Source organism: Oryza sativa, chromosome 4, assembly GCF_034140825.1.
Source record: "Oryza sativa Japonica Group chromosome 4, ASM3414082v1".
Classification (NCBI taxonomy): Eukaryota; Viridiplantae; Streptophyta; class Magnoliopsida; order Poales; family Poaceae; genus Oryza; species Oryza sativa.
In genome coordinates, this window is record NC_089038.1 from 25,222,453 (window position 1) to 25,237,336 (window position 14,884).

The following is a 14,884-nucleotide window of genomic DNA, read 5'->3' on the forward strand; positions in this document are numbered from 1 at the left end:
ACCCCCCATCAACAATAAAAAACCCCATCTCTTAATAATCGCAAAAGGGGAAAAAAAAAGCATTCATGCACAAACAACATAGAGCCGACACGGCAAATTAAGGACGCACCCACTTCCTGTCTTCCTCTAAACGAGAAAAAACTAAACACCGACGGGGGCTTAATCCCCCCCGCGCCGCCACGTAACGCCGGCCGAGGGAACAGGCCGAACAGAGGAATCCTTCCGTTGCAACGGCCATGCGATACGGGGCATGCTGCACGTGATCGCATACATGAGCCGGTTGCGTTCTGCCCCGGTTGTTTGCTACTCGCGTCCACGCGATCGATCAAACGATCGTCAGATCGAATCAGGGACAGTACAGTACAGGGAGTCGCTAGCGTGCCCGCACGCCGACCCGGCGCGTCGCGCGGCGCCCAATCTGCCCGCGGCGACCGAGGCATGCATGCATAGCCCGATAGGCGATAGCCCATGGGCTTCGGTTTCGCTAACGCAGTACAGCGTCGTCACCTATAAATGCAAGGCAACAGCAGTACAGCACCCGTCCCGGTTAAGCTCCGTCCCAGGTAAGAGCTAGCAGCTCGAGAGAGCGCAAAAAAAGAAAAAAGAAAACCCCAAAACTCCAGAGATTAATCGGCAGAGCTAGCTGTGACCGAGGAGAAGACAGAGCAGCCGAATCGAAGATGGCGTTCTATAATGGCGCGAGTGTTGTCGCGCTGCTGTTGCTGGTCTCCACGGCTGCTCGAGCTGCCGGCGATGGTGAGAGCGTCAGATAATGCTGCATTATGCACTTTTACAGTTTTACTCCTGAACCATATTAGCTTGCTTCAGTGCTTCCTATGGAATTTCCGCAAGATTCCTAGGAGTAATTTGCCATCCACTATCTAGGTGGCAATTCTTTGCCATGAACTAGATAGTACTCTGAAGAGTAATCCCTGTTGTTATTGTCATGATGTTCTTACTTCTCGGTCATTCAGTTAAGCAGCTAGCCTGTTAGTAAAACTATCGAACTGTACCTGCAAAACTTCCTTGCAGATAAAACCAAAATGTATGATATTTTAACTGTCTTTTCGATTGACTAAGGCAGCCTGAAGAAGAAGAAGAGTTAGTAATTTCTAGTTGAATTGGTCCCCTAGCTATAGCAATGGATGATAAGGTCACTTCCGTTTCATTAGTTCTAGTTCTTAATTTCAATCAGGTTTTCTCCCTTATCTATCTAAAAAAATAGAACAGATGAGATTTTCCTTTCATTTAGGAAGGCAATGTAGGGTAGTTCTTATCTGAAACATTCTCATTTTGCTATGATAACTAGAACTAAGTAATCATTTAGGGAGGATGAACCCCAGCTTAGAAACTAGACAATGTATAGAAATAAGGACAGCAGCTTCTTATTCATTGAAATGATATCCGTGTGCACTCTTCTTAATTAGAGTATCACTAATCCCAAAAATGCCAGCGCTGACTTGTTAGTTAAGGTGACACAGAAATCAAATCAAATCTCTGCATTGTCACGTGCGTAGGTCTTCTGTTCAGACACAAAGAACTGCAAAATATTAGAATGAGTTAGAGTAATTTACTGATGTAAAGAATCTCATCACGTGAGACCTAGATGCTACTTAATATTCCATAATCCTAACATGAAACAAGAACGACTTTCAAGTTTCAACTGCCGTCTCGTGGATCATGGTGAAAACATGGGACCATGCGGCCGTTACAACTTACAAGCATGGGTAAAGCCTGAAGTAGTGATAAGCCAGTCATCTACACTTGCTTGCTGATGCATGTTAATGTTTTGTTACCATAACATGTTATAACTTATTCGAAATCGTCATGATCCACTGGTTTATCATAGTATATCAGCGCGACTTAACTGGTTCAGTATAACCGTGCCAAGTACTCTCTGAAGAGCAACCTGGCACGATCCAAAAACTAGAATTTGCTTACACGAGTCATGTCACTCATGCACAATGCAGGCCTGCTGCTCAACGGCAACTTCGAGTACCAGCCGAGCAAGTCACAGATGAACGGCACAAGGGTGATGGCGGAGTACGCGATCCCGTACTGGAAGATCACCGGGTTCGTGGAGTACATCTCGTCCGGGCAGAAGCAGGGCGACATGCTGCTGACGGTGCCAGAGGGCGCGCACGCCGTGCGGCTGGGCAACGAGGCCTCCATCGAGCAGCAGATCAGCGTGACCCGGGGCATGTACTACTCCATCACATTCAGCGCCGCGCGCACCTGCGCCCAGTCCGAGAAGCTGAACGTGTCAGTGGCTCCCGGCCCGGAGTCCGGCGAGCTCCCCATCCAGACCGTGTACACCAGCAGCGGCTGGGACTCGTACGCCTGGGCGTTCAAGGCCAAGCGCGGCCTCGTGTCGCTCATCATCCACAACCACGGCGAGGACGACGACCCCGCGTGCGGCCCGCTCATCGACTCCGTCGCCATCAAGACCCTGTACCCTCCTCAGGCCACCCAGAGTAAGATGCATCGTCGAACATGCGGCTAGCTATGATGTTCGATCCTTTTGCGATTACTGACGACGGACGAAACTTGACTGGTCGAGCAGACAACATGCTGAGAAACGGGGACTTCGAGGAGGGGCCGTACATGTTCCCGAACGCGGCGTGGGGAGTGATGGTGCCGCCGATCTCAGAGGACGACCACTCGCCGCTGCCGGGGTGGATGGTGATGTCGGACACGAAGGCCGTCAAGTGCGTCGACTCCGCGCACTTCACCGTGCCGCACGGCGCGCGCGCCGTGGAGCTGGTGTCCGGGCTCGAGACGGCGCTGATGCAGGAGGTGCGCACCGTGCCGGGGAGGTCGTACAGGCTGGAGTTCTCGGTCGGGGACGCCAGCGACGGTTGCGTGGGTTCCATGCAGGTGAAAGGGTACGCGGGTCAGGGGTGCACGACCGTGACGTACAGCTCCCAGGGCACGGGCGGGCACACCCGCGCGTCGCTGGAGTTCGCCGCCGTCGCGAACACCACGCGGGTGGTGTTCGTCAGCTCGACGTACATCACCAAGTGGGACGGGACGCTGTGCGGGCCCGTCGTCGACGACGCCTCGCTCGTGTGCGTGTCCCAGCAGCAGCCGCCCGCTCGCCGCCTGCTTCGTCTCTGAAATGTTGCGCTACACGGAGCAGTTCGCGGCCGGTCACATGTACTCGCATGGCGCGTTGGAATGTGACTGTGCTGGGAGTAGCAGTCGACCTTTCTTCGAATTTGTTTCATTTTGTTTGAGAGTGATGTTCGAAATATCTGTTGAAAATTTGGTCATAATTCGGCATATTTTAATCTAAAATAACAAGATAATAAATATGATATTTACAATCAACATGAGCATAGTGGTGAATGTAATCAACATGAGCATGCTTAATGTAGAATAAGCATCAACGTAATAACACAATGTTGACATTGCGATGAACATTAACAGTAAAACTTCTAATTAAAATAATGTAAGAAGGTTATACCCCAAGAATGGTCCTCCGCTGGAGTTTGAGGCTATATTGCCTCCGTTGGTGTTGACGGGAGCCTCCTTCTCCTTGTATCCAGTGTTGCTGTTGTCTCCAGTGTTCGACATATTAGTGAAGGTGAAGTAGATGTTGACGAACAGTGAGTAGTCACGCCTTGCGCTCCCCAAAAAACTGATCACCCGCCCGTCCGTGCAAACGTCGCAGCAGCGCGTGGTTTCGGAGGCCTACTCTCCCAACGCGTGTGCACATACGTCGGGATGGGATTACCGTAGCAGCAACAGCGTTGGAAAATGGATGAAAGTGTGTCTCACTTCTCTCGCGGGAGATCAAATCCATTCTCATTTTATAAGAGGAATGGAAGATGAAGAGTAAGAGTCATGGAATAGGAAGAGGAATAGAGTAACTAATTCTCATCAATTAAGCCATCAACCATCCTCCACTACACAACCATCGACCAACAATCAATTAGGAGTAATTGATGTAAGTTACCAATGGAATAGGAAGAGGAATAGAGCAACTAATTGTCATCAACTAGCCATGAACCATCCTCCACTACACAACCATCAACCATCCATCAATTAGAACTAATTGATATAAGTTACCAATTCCCTAATCAAATGGATTAATTCTCAAAACTCTTCATCCCATTGATATCCCATAAAAGAATGAATACACATGAATTCCTAGCATAATGAGACTTGGAATTTATTTGATTTAATTGATTTAAATGGATCAATTACCCAATTAAATCTAACAATCCCCACCAAATTCCAAGGCTCATGAGAATGCTCTTTATTCCATAGCAGCTTTTATATACCAGTGTTTCAGTGAAGACTGTTAAGTTGAACTTTCACCTAGAAAAGGAGCTACACCTGACCACAACTGAACAATGGACTATGCCTTGAATTGTCAGTCTTGTGCAGTTAGGTTTCACTCAATTCCATAACTGATACTAGGCAACCGTTAGTATTCCCTCGGGTTGGAGCTTATAAGTCATACTTCAGGCCTTTCATGAGTATCTAGAGATCACCCAAATCTCATAGACTGTGACTAGCAGTCGAACTCATATAGTTGTGTTCCTTCTAAGATATTCTGCAGGTCAACATCTCTGCTTAATGAAAGCCACTCGGAACACATTGAGGCATACGCCATCCTACCATACAGAATAGAAGAGAAGTACATCATGAAAATGAGCCCATTTAAGGGTCTCTTCTCTCGGTTACACAATAGTTTGTTTCGCCATCCAAATTCACGGGATCTCCGATCACAATGGATAGGTTTCCACTATTGTGCAACTCTAAGTGGGTCTCAAGCCCATTTCCCTCGATGCACTATCTATCACATTACGTGGTAGCCCCTTGGTAAACTGATCTGCTAGATTTTTAGCTGTCTGGACATAGTCCAGTGCTATCACTCTGGAGTTTTTCTGCTTTCTAATAGATTTCAGTCTTCTCTTTACATGCCTAAATGACTTCATATTGTCCTTCGAACTGTTCACCTTAATAATCACTGTTTGATTATCACAGTTCATTAGGATAGTTGTGTCACGCCCAGAAATTTAGCCCAACTTTCTAGACTATTTTGTGTATTAAATCCCTGTCCAGGACCAGCCAGGGTACACAAAACGACAAGTAATATACAGTTCCAAACGTAAATAAAGCGTAAAATACTTACAGAAGAGATACTTAGTCCTCACACCGAAACAAAAGCAGCAGCAGCGGAAAAAGGCGATCCTAGCGAGGCTTCAGCTCCACTCCACAGGCAAAACTCAACTGGGGTCTAAGCCTTGGTCTTCTAACTTCGTCTTCAGCTCAGAAGCACTACACTTCTGAAAAGGAGGAATAATAGCAAGGCTGAGTACAACCACCGTACTCAGCAAGCCACACCAATGATGCAGACGTGCAAGGGGATACAAGGATGGCTTGCGGCTATTTGCATAAAGGCGATTGTAAAACATTTTATTGAGCAAAACGGTAAAACTGTTGAGTAATTAAAGTAATATTAAATCTCCACTGATTAAAGCTACACCACGTTGAACAGGCCCAACCAACCCACCTGAACTACAGTGCATTGGGTCGATTTATTAAGTGTGAGACTAATCACGGTGATTCTGGTCGATCGCCCATAACCGCGGGCATGACTATTCGAATAGTTTTACTCTGCCCAGAGGTGCACAACTGTACCCACAAGACACAATCCACCGGCATGTCACCGTGCCCGGCCGGACACGTCACCATGCCGAGTGATTGTGACAAGACACTTCATATAACCCGCTCTGACCAAGCACACCACACCTCAGGTTTCACCCCCGCCCCCAGCAGGTAGCGGGCAATCCCCTCTCGTGCCTAGGTAAATCCGGAAGTGACAGAGGCCGTCGCAGGGCCCGCCCCGCTCCATCACGCCACCCTTGCCTGGATGCGTCAGCCAGAGAAAAGCTATACTTCAAGTCAGGCAGTTACCCATTCCCGCTTGTGGCAAGCGCTGTATGTCTTCCAGTGCATCCCGCGAACCGGTCCTTACTTGCCATGGGTGCGACCAGCAAAATCATGCAACCACAGCCCACCATTCAGTCGTATTTTAGTTGGATAATTACGACCATGAAACATGGCCGGATGTCTCGAGCACGCAGCTCATCATGATACTAACATGTCTAATACTGCAATTATCCCATCTACTGAGCTAGTGGTAATTAAGCATGGCTAAGCATATAGTTCTAGCTAGGTCATCAAAGTAACACAAGCTAGTCGATTTATCACCCAAGATTGACAAAGGACAGATATCAAATAACATGGCACAAGCGAGCAGATAGGTAAACCCTATTCCCATGTAATTAGCAAAACGAAGCATATTTATTTGCAAACAATAAAACATTTATAAATTTGGATCAACATGCTCAAGGGGAATGTGTGACTTGCCTTGCTTCTTCAAACAATCTTCCGAACTCTTATCATTGCGACCGCGATCTTCCGAAACGACGGATTCTACACGCTGGCACACAAAACGAGGAAAAACTCTAATAAAAACCAAGGAAACAGTACATGAAAAGTAAACAAATATGTAGAGCTCAATTTTAGATGAATTTTGCAAGTTGAATGGCTCAATTTGGAGCTCGAATGAATTAGATATGGATTTTAGAAGTTTTGAGAGCTCGAATGAATTAGATATGGATTTTAGAAGTTTTGAGCCATTTTAATGAATTTCTAGAATTATTATCGATTTATTGCGCAATTAAATCCTTTATGGCATCAGCCGAGAGGAAGGGATGGCGCCGACAAGCGGGCCCTACCCGTCGGTGACTCAAGGGAGGCGGGTGCACCGTGGACCAAGTCCACGCACGCGCTGGTCCGCGGGCGCACCACGTGGCAGACACGTGGCGGCCACGACGGACGGGTGGGCGGAGGTGGCGCCGACGTGGCACCACGAGGGCACCCACGCAGGGCGGCACAGGGAGGCCACGTGGACGGCCCAGATCGGCTAGGGCGGCCGATCGAGAGGTCACGGGCAGGCGCGGCGCGGCAAAGGGGCCGGGCGGCCGTGGGCGAGCAGGGCGGCGGCGACCGACCGGAAAGCGGCGGTGCTCGACCCGATGGTCGCCGGCAGCGGGCGGCAGCGGCGCTGGAGGCGGCGGCACACACGGGAGGCGGCGGGGAAGGGAGAGGGGCTCACCGAGACGGCGGAGACGGCGAGGCGAAGGCGGGAAGGCGGCCGACGACGAGGATTGGCGGCGGCGCTTCTCGGGTTGGGGTCGGGGACGGCGCTCTGACGACTCCCGACCGCTGCGGAGGTACGGCCGAGGGCCAGCAGGACCTGGGGAAGGGGATGGCGGGATTAGGAAGGCACGAGGAGACTCCCGGCGGCGTGAATCACCGGCCGGAAGAAAGAAAAACAGAGGGTGCTCACCGGTGTGCGATGGAGGTGGAGTTCCGGCAGGATTCGGGCGACAGGGAGCGGTGGCCGAGGACCTCCTCGTCCTTGCGGAGCCGAGGGAGGCGACGGCGTGGGTTGGCGACGACCAAAGCAGCGGGACGACGCAGCTGCAGTCGGCACACGGAGGTGGTGGCTCGGGTCGACGGTGGAGGGGTGGTTACGGTGGCGATTTAGGGAAACGAAGCGGATGCCGGTATGTAGCCAGGCACAGCGAACCTTTCGGCGGTGGCGGCGCAGCGCGGTAGCGATGGGGGTGGCGGTGGCGAGCGACTCGAGGCGACGAGAGGCGGCTGTGACTCGGGTGCACGGTGAAACCGGCGCCCGGGTGGTTTATTGCGGAAGCGGAGCGGTGGACAGGGTGCGGCAACGCGCGGCGAGGCCGGCGGCGCAAACGGCGCGGCGCAGGAACGGCGGCAGCGGCGGCAGCAGCCGGCTGGAGGGTCGCTGGTGAGCGGCGACACTTGGGCTCGCGTGGGGAGAGCGGGAGAGAGCGCGGGGAGCTCAGGAAAAATGGGAAAGTGGAAGAGGGGAGGCCGGGGATGCTTTTTATAGCCTCGAGAGTCGACGGGGAGGCCGGTTGGTGGCAGATTTGAAGGGGAAAAGGGGCGCTGGCGACGTGGGTGAGTGGGCTCGGGGTGGCGGCGGTTTTCACGGGGAGTGGGGGAAGAACGGCGCGGACGTGGGCGGAGACCGCGCCCACGCACGCGCGGGAAAAGGAGCCGCGCGGGAGAGGCGGCGACGTGGGCGGCGCGGGCGGTAATGGCGGTTGCCGGCGGAGTGCCTGGAGGAAGGAGATGACAGGTGGGGCCGCGGGTCCCACCTGTCAGCCAGAGGAAGAGAGGAGACCGGTTGGGGGGGAATGCAGACTTTGAGAGAGAGGGCCGAGCGGGCCGAGGAGGAAAAGGAGGCCGGCCTGGCCGGATGGGGGGGGATGGAGGAAGGGGTGGATTGGGCCGAAAACGGCCCAAAAGGAGAGGATGAAATTTTAATTTGTTTTTTCTTTATTTAAATTGATTGAATGAACTTTGTATTATTATAATTATTTCTTGAGCTCCGAAAATTCACGGGAAAATTTCAGAGAATATTTAGGGCACAAAGAATATTGCAAAATATTCTCGGCCAATGATTTTTAAGGGAAAATTTTAATTATCCCATTATTTCACTTGATTAAATTGCTTTAATTTTTATTTAATTTCTAGAAAATGCATTATTAAATGATTTTTAATCCCGAACAAAAATCGGGGCGTTACAGCTGGCACAGGTTTTTCAATCACCGGCAAATCCATCAGGAGTTCACGAAAGCCACTCGGCCTCAACTGTGGCAGTATCTAGTGCTGTGAGTTCTGCTTCCATTGTTGACCTCGTTAAGATGGTCTGCTTGCAAGACTTCCAGGAAACAGCACCACCTCCAAGTGTGAACACATATCCACTTGTGGCTTTTATCTCATCAGCATCAGATATCCAGTTTGAGTCACTATACCCTTACAGTACTTTTGGGTAACTAGTATAGTGAATTCCATAGCTCGTTGTATCCTTTAGATAGCGCATGACCATTTCCAGAGCTTGCCAATGATCATCTCCCAGATTTTAAACAAACCGGCTCAGCTTGCTCACAGCAAATGAGATGTCAGGCCTCGTTGCACTAGCCAAGTACATCAATGAACCAATGATTTGGGAGTATCTCAATTGATCCCTTTCTATTCTTCGGTTTTTCCTTAATAGCACACTGGAGTTATAAGGAGTTGGAGCTGGCTTGCAGTCACTATAACCAAAGCGACTCAAAACCTTGTCCACATAGTAAGATTGCACGAGTGTAATCCCACCCTCATCTCCTCTCAGTAGCTTAATGTTAAGAATAACATCAGCCACTCCCAAATCCTTCATTTCAAAGCTTTTGGACAAAAAGTCCTTAACCTCCTCAATCACATTGAGGCTGGTTCCAAAAATCAATATGTCATCGACATATAAATACAAGATCACTCCCTCTCCCCCACCATAGTGATAGTACAAACATTTGTCAGCTTCGTTCACAACAAAGCCAGCAGATGTAAGTGTTGTGTCAAACTTCTCATGCCATTGCTTAGGTGCTTGCTTAAGGCTATACAAGGATTTCAACAGTTTACACACCATTCCCTCCTGACCTTCTAGTACATATCCGTCTGGTTGATCCATATAGATCTCCTCTTCTAGCTCTCCGTTTAGGAAAGCTGTCTTAACATCCATTTGATGGACGAGAAGACCATGAGAGGCTTCAAAAGCAAGTAGTACTCGAATCGTGGTCAAGCGGGCAACTGGTGAGTAGGTGTCGAAAAAAATCCTCGCCTTCTTTTTGGGTATAACCCTTGGCCACAAGCCTTGCCTTATACTTTTCAATTGTACCATCAGGCCTAAGCTTTTTCTTGAAAACCCATTTGCATCCTACAGGCTTGCACCCATATGGACGCTCAACGACTTCCCAAGTACCATTAGACATAATTGAGTCCATCTCACTGCGTACCGCTTCCTTCCAATAGTCAGCGTCAGGAGATGAATATGCTTCTTCTATGGTTCTTGGAGTGTCATCCACGAGGTATACAATGTAGTCATCTCCAAAAGACTTTGCAGTCCTTTGTCTCTTACTCTTTCGAGTTGCTACAATGTTATCCTCCTCAGGATTTTCCTCAGCCGTTTGATCATTGTGTTCTATCGGTGCAAAATGCTCATGGGGTAAAACAGGTTCTTGACTAGACGTGCTAAGTGTATTTTTCATGGGAAATTCATTCTCAAAAAATGTGGCATCTCTGGACTCAGTAATTGTACCAACACGCATGTCGGGTACTCCAGAGTTTACTATTAAGAACCTATAGCCCACGCTGTGGATAGCATAACCAAGGAACACAGTCTACGGTCTTTGGTCCAAGTTTACGCTTTTTGGCTATAGGTATATTTACCTTGGCCAAGCAGCCCCATGTGCGTAGGTATGAGAGATTTAATTTCTTCCTTTCCCATTCTTCGAATGGTGTTACTTTCTTATGCTTCACTGGAATTTTATTCAGGACATGACAAACAGTCAAAATTGCCTCACCCCACCATTCCTTGGAAAGTCCCGCAGTGTCTAACATGGCATTCACCATCTCAGTTAGAGTGCGGTTCTTTCTTTCGGCTACCCCATTTGATTGGGGTGAATAGGGATGCGTCCTCTCATGAATAATTCCAAACTTTTTGCAAAAGGACGTAAACTCATTGGAAAAATACTCTCCACCCCTATCAGACCTCAACCGTTTGATTTTCCTTTCAAGTTGGTTTTCTACCTCAGCTTTATAGATCTTAAAGTAATGCAATGTCTCATCCTTTGTTTTCAATAGGTACACATAGCAATATCTAGTGCAATCATCTATCAGTGTCATGAAATATTTCTTTCCCCCTTTAGTCAACACACCGTTCATTTCGCACAGATCGGAATGAACTAGTTCTAGTGGTGCCAAATTTCTCGCCTCAGATGCCTTGTGAGGCTTGCAAGGTTGTTTCAATTGAACACAAGTATGGCACTTGGAACCTTTGACCAAAGTGAATTTTAGAATTAAACTCATGTTAGCCAAAGTCACGAATGCCACACATTGGACTCATCATTCTCGCTAATATGGTTCACAACATTATTATTATTATTACACATGTCATCCAAAGAAAAACGGAACAGACCTCCGTTGTCATAACCTTTTCCAATAAAAGTTCAATATTTAGATATGACACATTTATTGAATTCAAACACAAGTCTAAAACCATCTCTACACAGTAGAGAGCCGCTAACTAGATTCTTCTTTATTGAAGGGACATGCTGCACGTTCTTCAGCTATACGGTCTTTCCCGAAGTAAACTTCAGATCGACCGTACCAACACCATGAACAGCCGCAAGCGACCCGTTTCCCATCAACAAGGAGGAACCTCTCCCGACCTGATAAGAAGAAAACAGGGAAATATCAGCACACACATGAATATTAGCACCAGTATCAACCCACCAATCAGGTGAATGAAAAACAGAGAGAACTGTAGGTAAAAAATTGTCGTACCCCGATGTTCCTCCGCCCTCGCTAATAACCATGTTGGCAGACTTCTTGTCCTTGCGATCAGGACAATTCTTGGCCCAATGCCTAGGCTTACCGCACACAAAGCAGTCGCCCTTGGCCTTTCCCTTGCCTTTCTTCTTAAAATTGGTTGTAGCCTTTGGTTTGACATCAGACTTGACTTTCTTGTTGTTGTTGTTGTGGGATGCGTGAGGGTTCTTCTTTTGCACCAAATTGGCGCTAGAACCTCCCTCGATATTTTTGCCCCGGTTTTCCTTTGCTCTCGCCTTCTCCTCAACACCCAAAGAGCCAATGAGATCAATAACACTGAACTCTTGCCTCTTGTGTTTTAGAGAAGTAGCAAAGTCCGACCAAGAAGGTGGCAATTTAGCAATAATGCCACCCACCACAAACTTGTCCGGCAACTCACAGTTGTTGTTCTCAAGTTCATTTGCCAGCATCTAAATCTCATGATCCTGTTCCACTACAGAACGGTTATCGACCATCTTGTAGTCATAGAACTGCTCCATGACATACAGCTCGTTGCCGGCGTCGGAAACTCTGAACTTGGCCTCAAGTGCATCCCACATGTCCTTCCCTGAAGGCATGTGCATGTACACGTCCACTATATTGTCAGCGAGTACACTGATCAATGCTCCACGGAACAAGCAATCCGAAACCTCGAACTTAGCCTCCTCCTCAGGAGAGAGAGGCGGTTCACATCGTTTGCCCCGTGAAACATAGAAGCATCGCTGTCAACCACAGTAGTGCACGTGCTTTCCATCTCTTATAATTAGAACCATCAAAAGCATGTGGTTTCAGTGTTGCAGCAAAGCCAACTACCGAAAATGACCTATCAGGTTTTTGGATTGTTGGAAATTTGGTCATAATTCGGCATATTTTAATCCAAAATAACAAGATAATAAACATGATATTTACAATGGGATTTGATCCAGTGATAGTGGTGAATGTAATCAACATGAGCATGCTTAATGTAGAATAAGCATCAACAATCACATAATAACACAATGTTGACATGGCGATGAACATTAACAGTAAAACTTCTAATTGAAATAATGTAAGAGCGTTATACCCTAAGAATGGTCCTCCGCTGGAGTTTGAGGCAATATTGCCTCTGTTGGTATTGACGGGAGGCTCCTTCTCCTTGTATCCAGTGTTGCTGTTATCTCCAGTATTCGACATATTGGTGAAGGTGAAGTAGATGTTGATGAATAGTGAGTAGTCGCGCCTTGCGCTCCTCAAAAAACTGATCACCCACCCGTCCGTGCAAACGTCGCAGCAGCGCGTGGTTTCGGAGGCCTACTCTCCCAACGCGTGTGCACACACTCGTCGGGATGGGATTACCGTAGCAGCAACAGCGTTGGAAAATGGATGAAAGTGTGTCTCACTTCTCTCGCGGGAGATCAAATCCATTCTCATTTTATAAGAGGAATGGAAGATGAAGAGTAAGAGTCATGGAATAGGAAGAGAAATAGAGTAACTAATTCTCATCAATTAGCCATCAACCATCTTCCACTACACAACCATCAACCAACAATCAATTAGGAGTAATTGATGTAAGTTACCAATGGAATAGGAAAAGGAATAGAGCAACTAATTGTCATCAACTAGCCATGAACCATCTTCCACTACACAACCATCAACCATCCATCAATTAGGACTAATTGATATAAGTTACCAATTCCCTAATCAAATGGATTAATTCTCAAAACTTTTCATCCCATTGATATCCCATAAAAGAATGAATACACATGAATTCCTAGCATAATGAGACTTAGAATTTATTTGATTTAATTGATTTAAATGGATCAATTACCCAATTAAATCTAACAATATCCATCTGAAGCAGTGAAGGTAATTATTACCATCAGTTGTTATCGTTGAAAGATTTTGGTGTATATTTGTGTAACTCATTTTGTTACGTTGAGTTCAGACTTCAGGGTTCAGAGGGGCAACTTATTGCAGTATGGATTACATTATTCCCAAACTTTGCTAATGTTTGTATCAAAGAATTTTCGAGCTTTAGTTAGTACCACCCTACACTTCATGCCATTAATTATCATCCCCAAATCATCAGCGCCGAGAAAGCAGGGGTTCGGAATTTTAAACTCCGACCCCTTGAACCTCCGTTTTTCATTGCTCTTTCCTACTCCGCGTGCCAATTAACTTCTTGAACCTGCACACAACACGTATTCGATCCCTTCATCTGTTTGTTTGGTTTTTTTCCCCATGCTATTACTGTTGTTTTCCCCATTCGATTTGATCCATCATTCCTATACACTGTATCGTTGAACTGGCTAGCTCGGTCATTTGTATGTAGCCTCTTCTTCAGTCCAATTGTCCAAAGTGTTTGGCTCTTTTGAAAGGTATGATATGATTTTAGGAAAAAACACTAGCGCATAATATTTTACAGAATATCTTTTTTAAGTCTTTACATGCATTGAGGATATAGAAATAAACACTTATTTTTTTTAAACATAGTATAAACGCTTGTGCTCACAACATATGCGCACTCACCCATATAAACGTGCACACGCACACCTTATCTTTATGCATACCACTAAAAAACTAAACCAATACATCTTGTTGTCCACATGAACGTCGCCTACCACTGAAAGAAAAATAAGTCGCAAATACGAGCACCCATTTCGAGTCTTGTTGACGGGGGATACCCGTAGACCGGATATAGAGGGTATTGGGGTTCGCTGATACGAGGATCTACGTAGTACGGCATCAAGCAAACAAAAAACAGGGATTATACTGGTTCAGGCCCCTTGATAGGTGATAGCCCTAATCCAGTTAATATGGGATTATATGATGAAAACCACAGATTACAAAGGGAATAGCAGAACTCGATGATACCGACGAGACCGTAGTCGAGTTGGTTCGATTAGATCACCCGGCGACTTGGCTCCTGTAGGCTCCGACTTCGTAGGCTGTGTTGGTTGTGTTGGCGGTGAGATTCGATGCTTTAGGTCCTCCCGGGGGGTCCCTTTTATACCGCAGGCAAGTTAATCTCCAAGTAGAACTCAGAGACATCGGACCCTACACGATACAGTGACGACACAGTTCTATCCGAGTAGGACTCCTTCCATCTGTGGACTCCGTGATGAATTTTCTTAACGTGTACAGAGAACGTCCGTATACGCGCAGATATACCATATCGATACATGACGTATATCCAAGGGTGGAGGGTATACCTTATCCGTAACCCTGACAAGTCTAATACTTGAGTATGGATGGGTTGGTTCCACCACAAACAATCTAACCAGTTAAGATATACTCACTTCGCAAAATAACAGTTATTTGAATCTGTACACATCATTAGACCTAACATATAGAAACAATAGCTATTAATCTTTATAATATTTCAGTTACCGTGGTAATTTCAGGAAAACACCATTAGTGTGGTGCAGAGTCGTGGATA

At 47.2% G+C, this 14,884-nt stretch overlaps 1 protein-coding gene across 1 annotated transcript; it reads left to right on the plus strand.

Annotated features, from left to right (window-relative positions):
- Positions 1–548: 548 nt before the first annotated feature.
- LOC4336267 (BIIDXI-like protein At5g11420) lies at positions 549–3,330 on the plus strand. The gene is made up of 3 exons (XM_015779103.3): positions 549–756; positions 1,971–2,474; positions 2,564–3,330. Exons 1-3 carry the CDS (start codon positions 681–683, stop codon positions 3,115–3,117), a joined length of 1,134 nt encoding a protein of 377 aa, XP_015634589.1. The 5' UTR covers positions 549–680; the 3' UTR covers positions 3,118–3,330.
- Positions 3,331–14,884: the final 11,554 nt, after the last annotated feature.

Bases quoted from the DNA above. Each gene is read 5' to 3' on its own strand.
- LOC4336267 (XM_015779103.3), top strand. From the start codon at position 681: ATGGCGTTCTATAATGGCGCGAGTGTTGTCGCGCTGCTGTTGCTGGTC. The intron at 757-1,970 runs GTGAGAGCGTCA...TGCACAATGCAG, and splicing joins TGCTCGAGCTGCCGGCGATG to GCCTGCTGCTCAACGGCAAC. The intron at 2,475-2,563 runs GTAAGATGCATC...CTGGTCGAGCAG, and splicing joins CCCTCCTCAGGCCACCCAGA to ACAACATGCTGAGAAACGGG.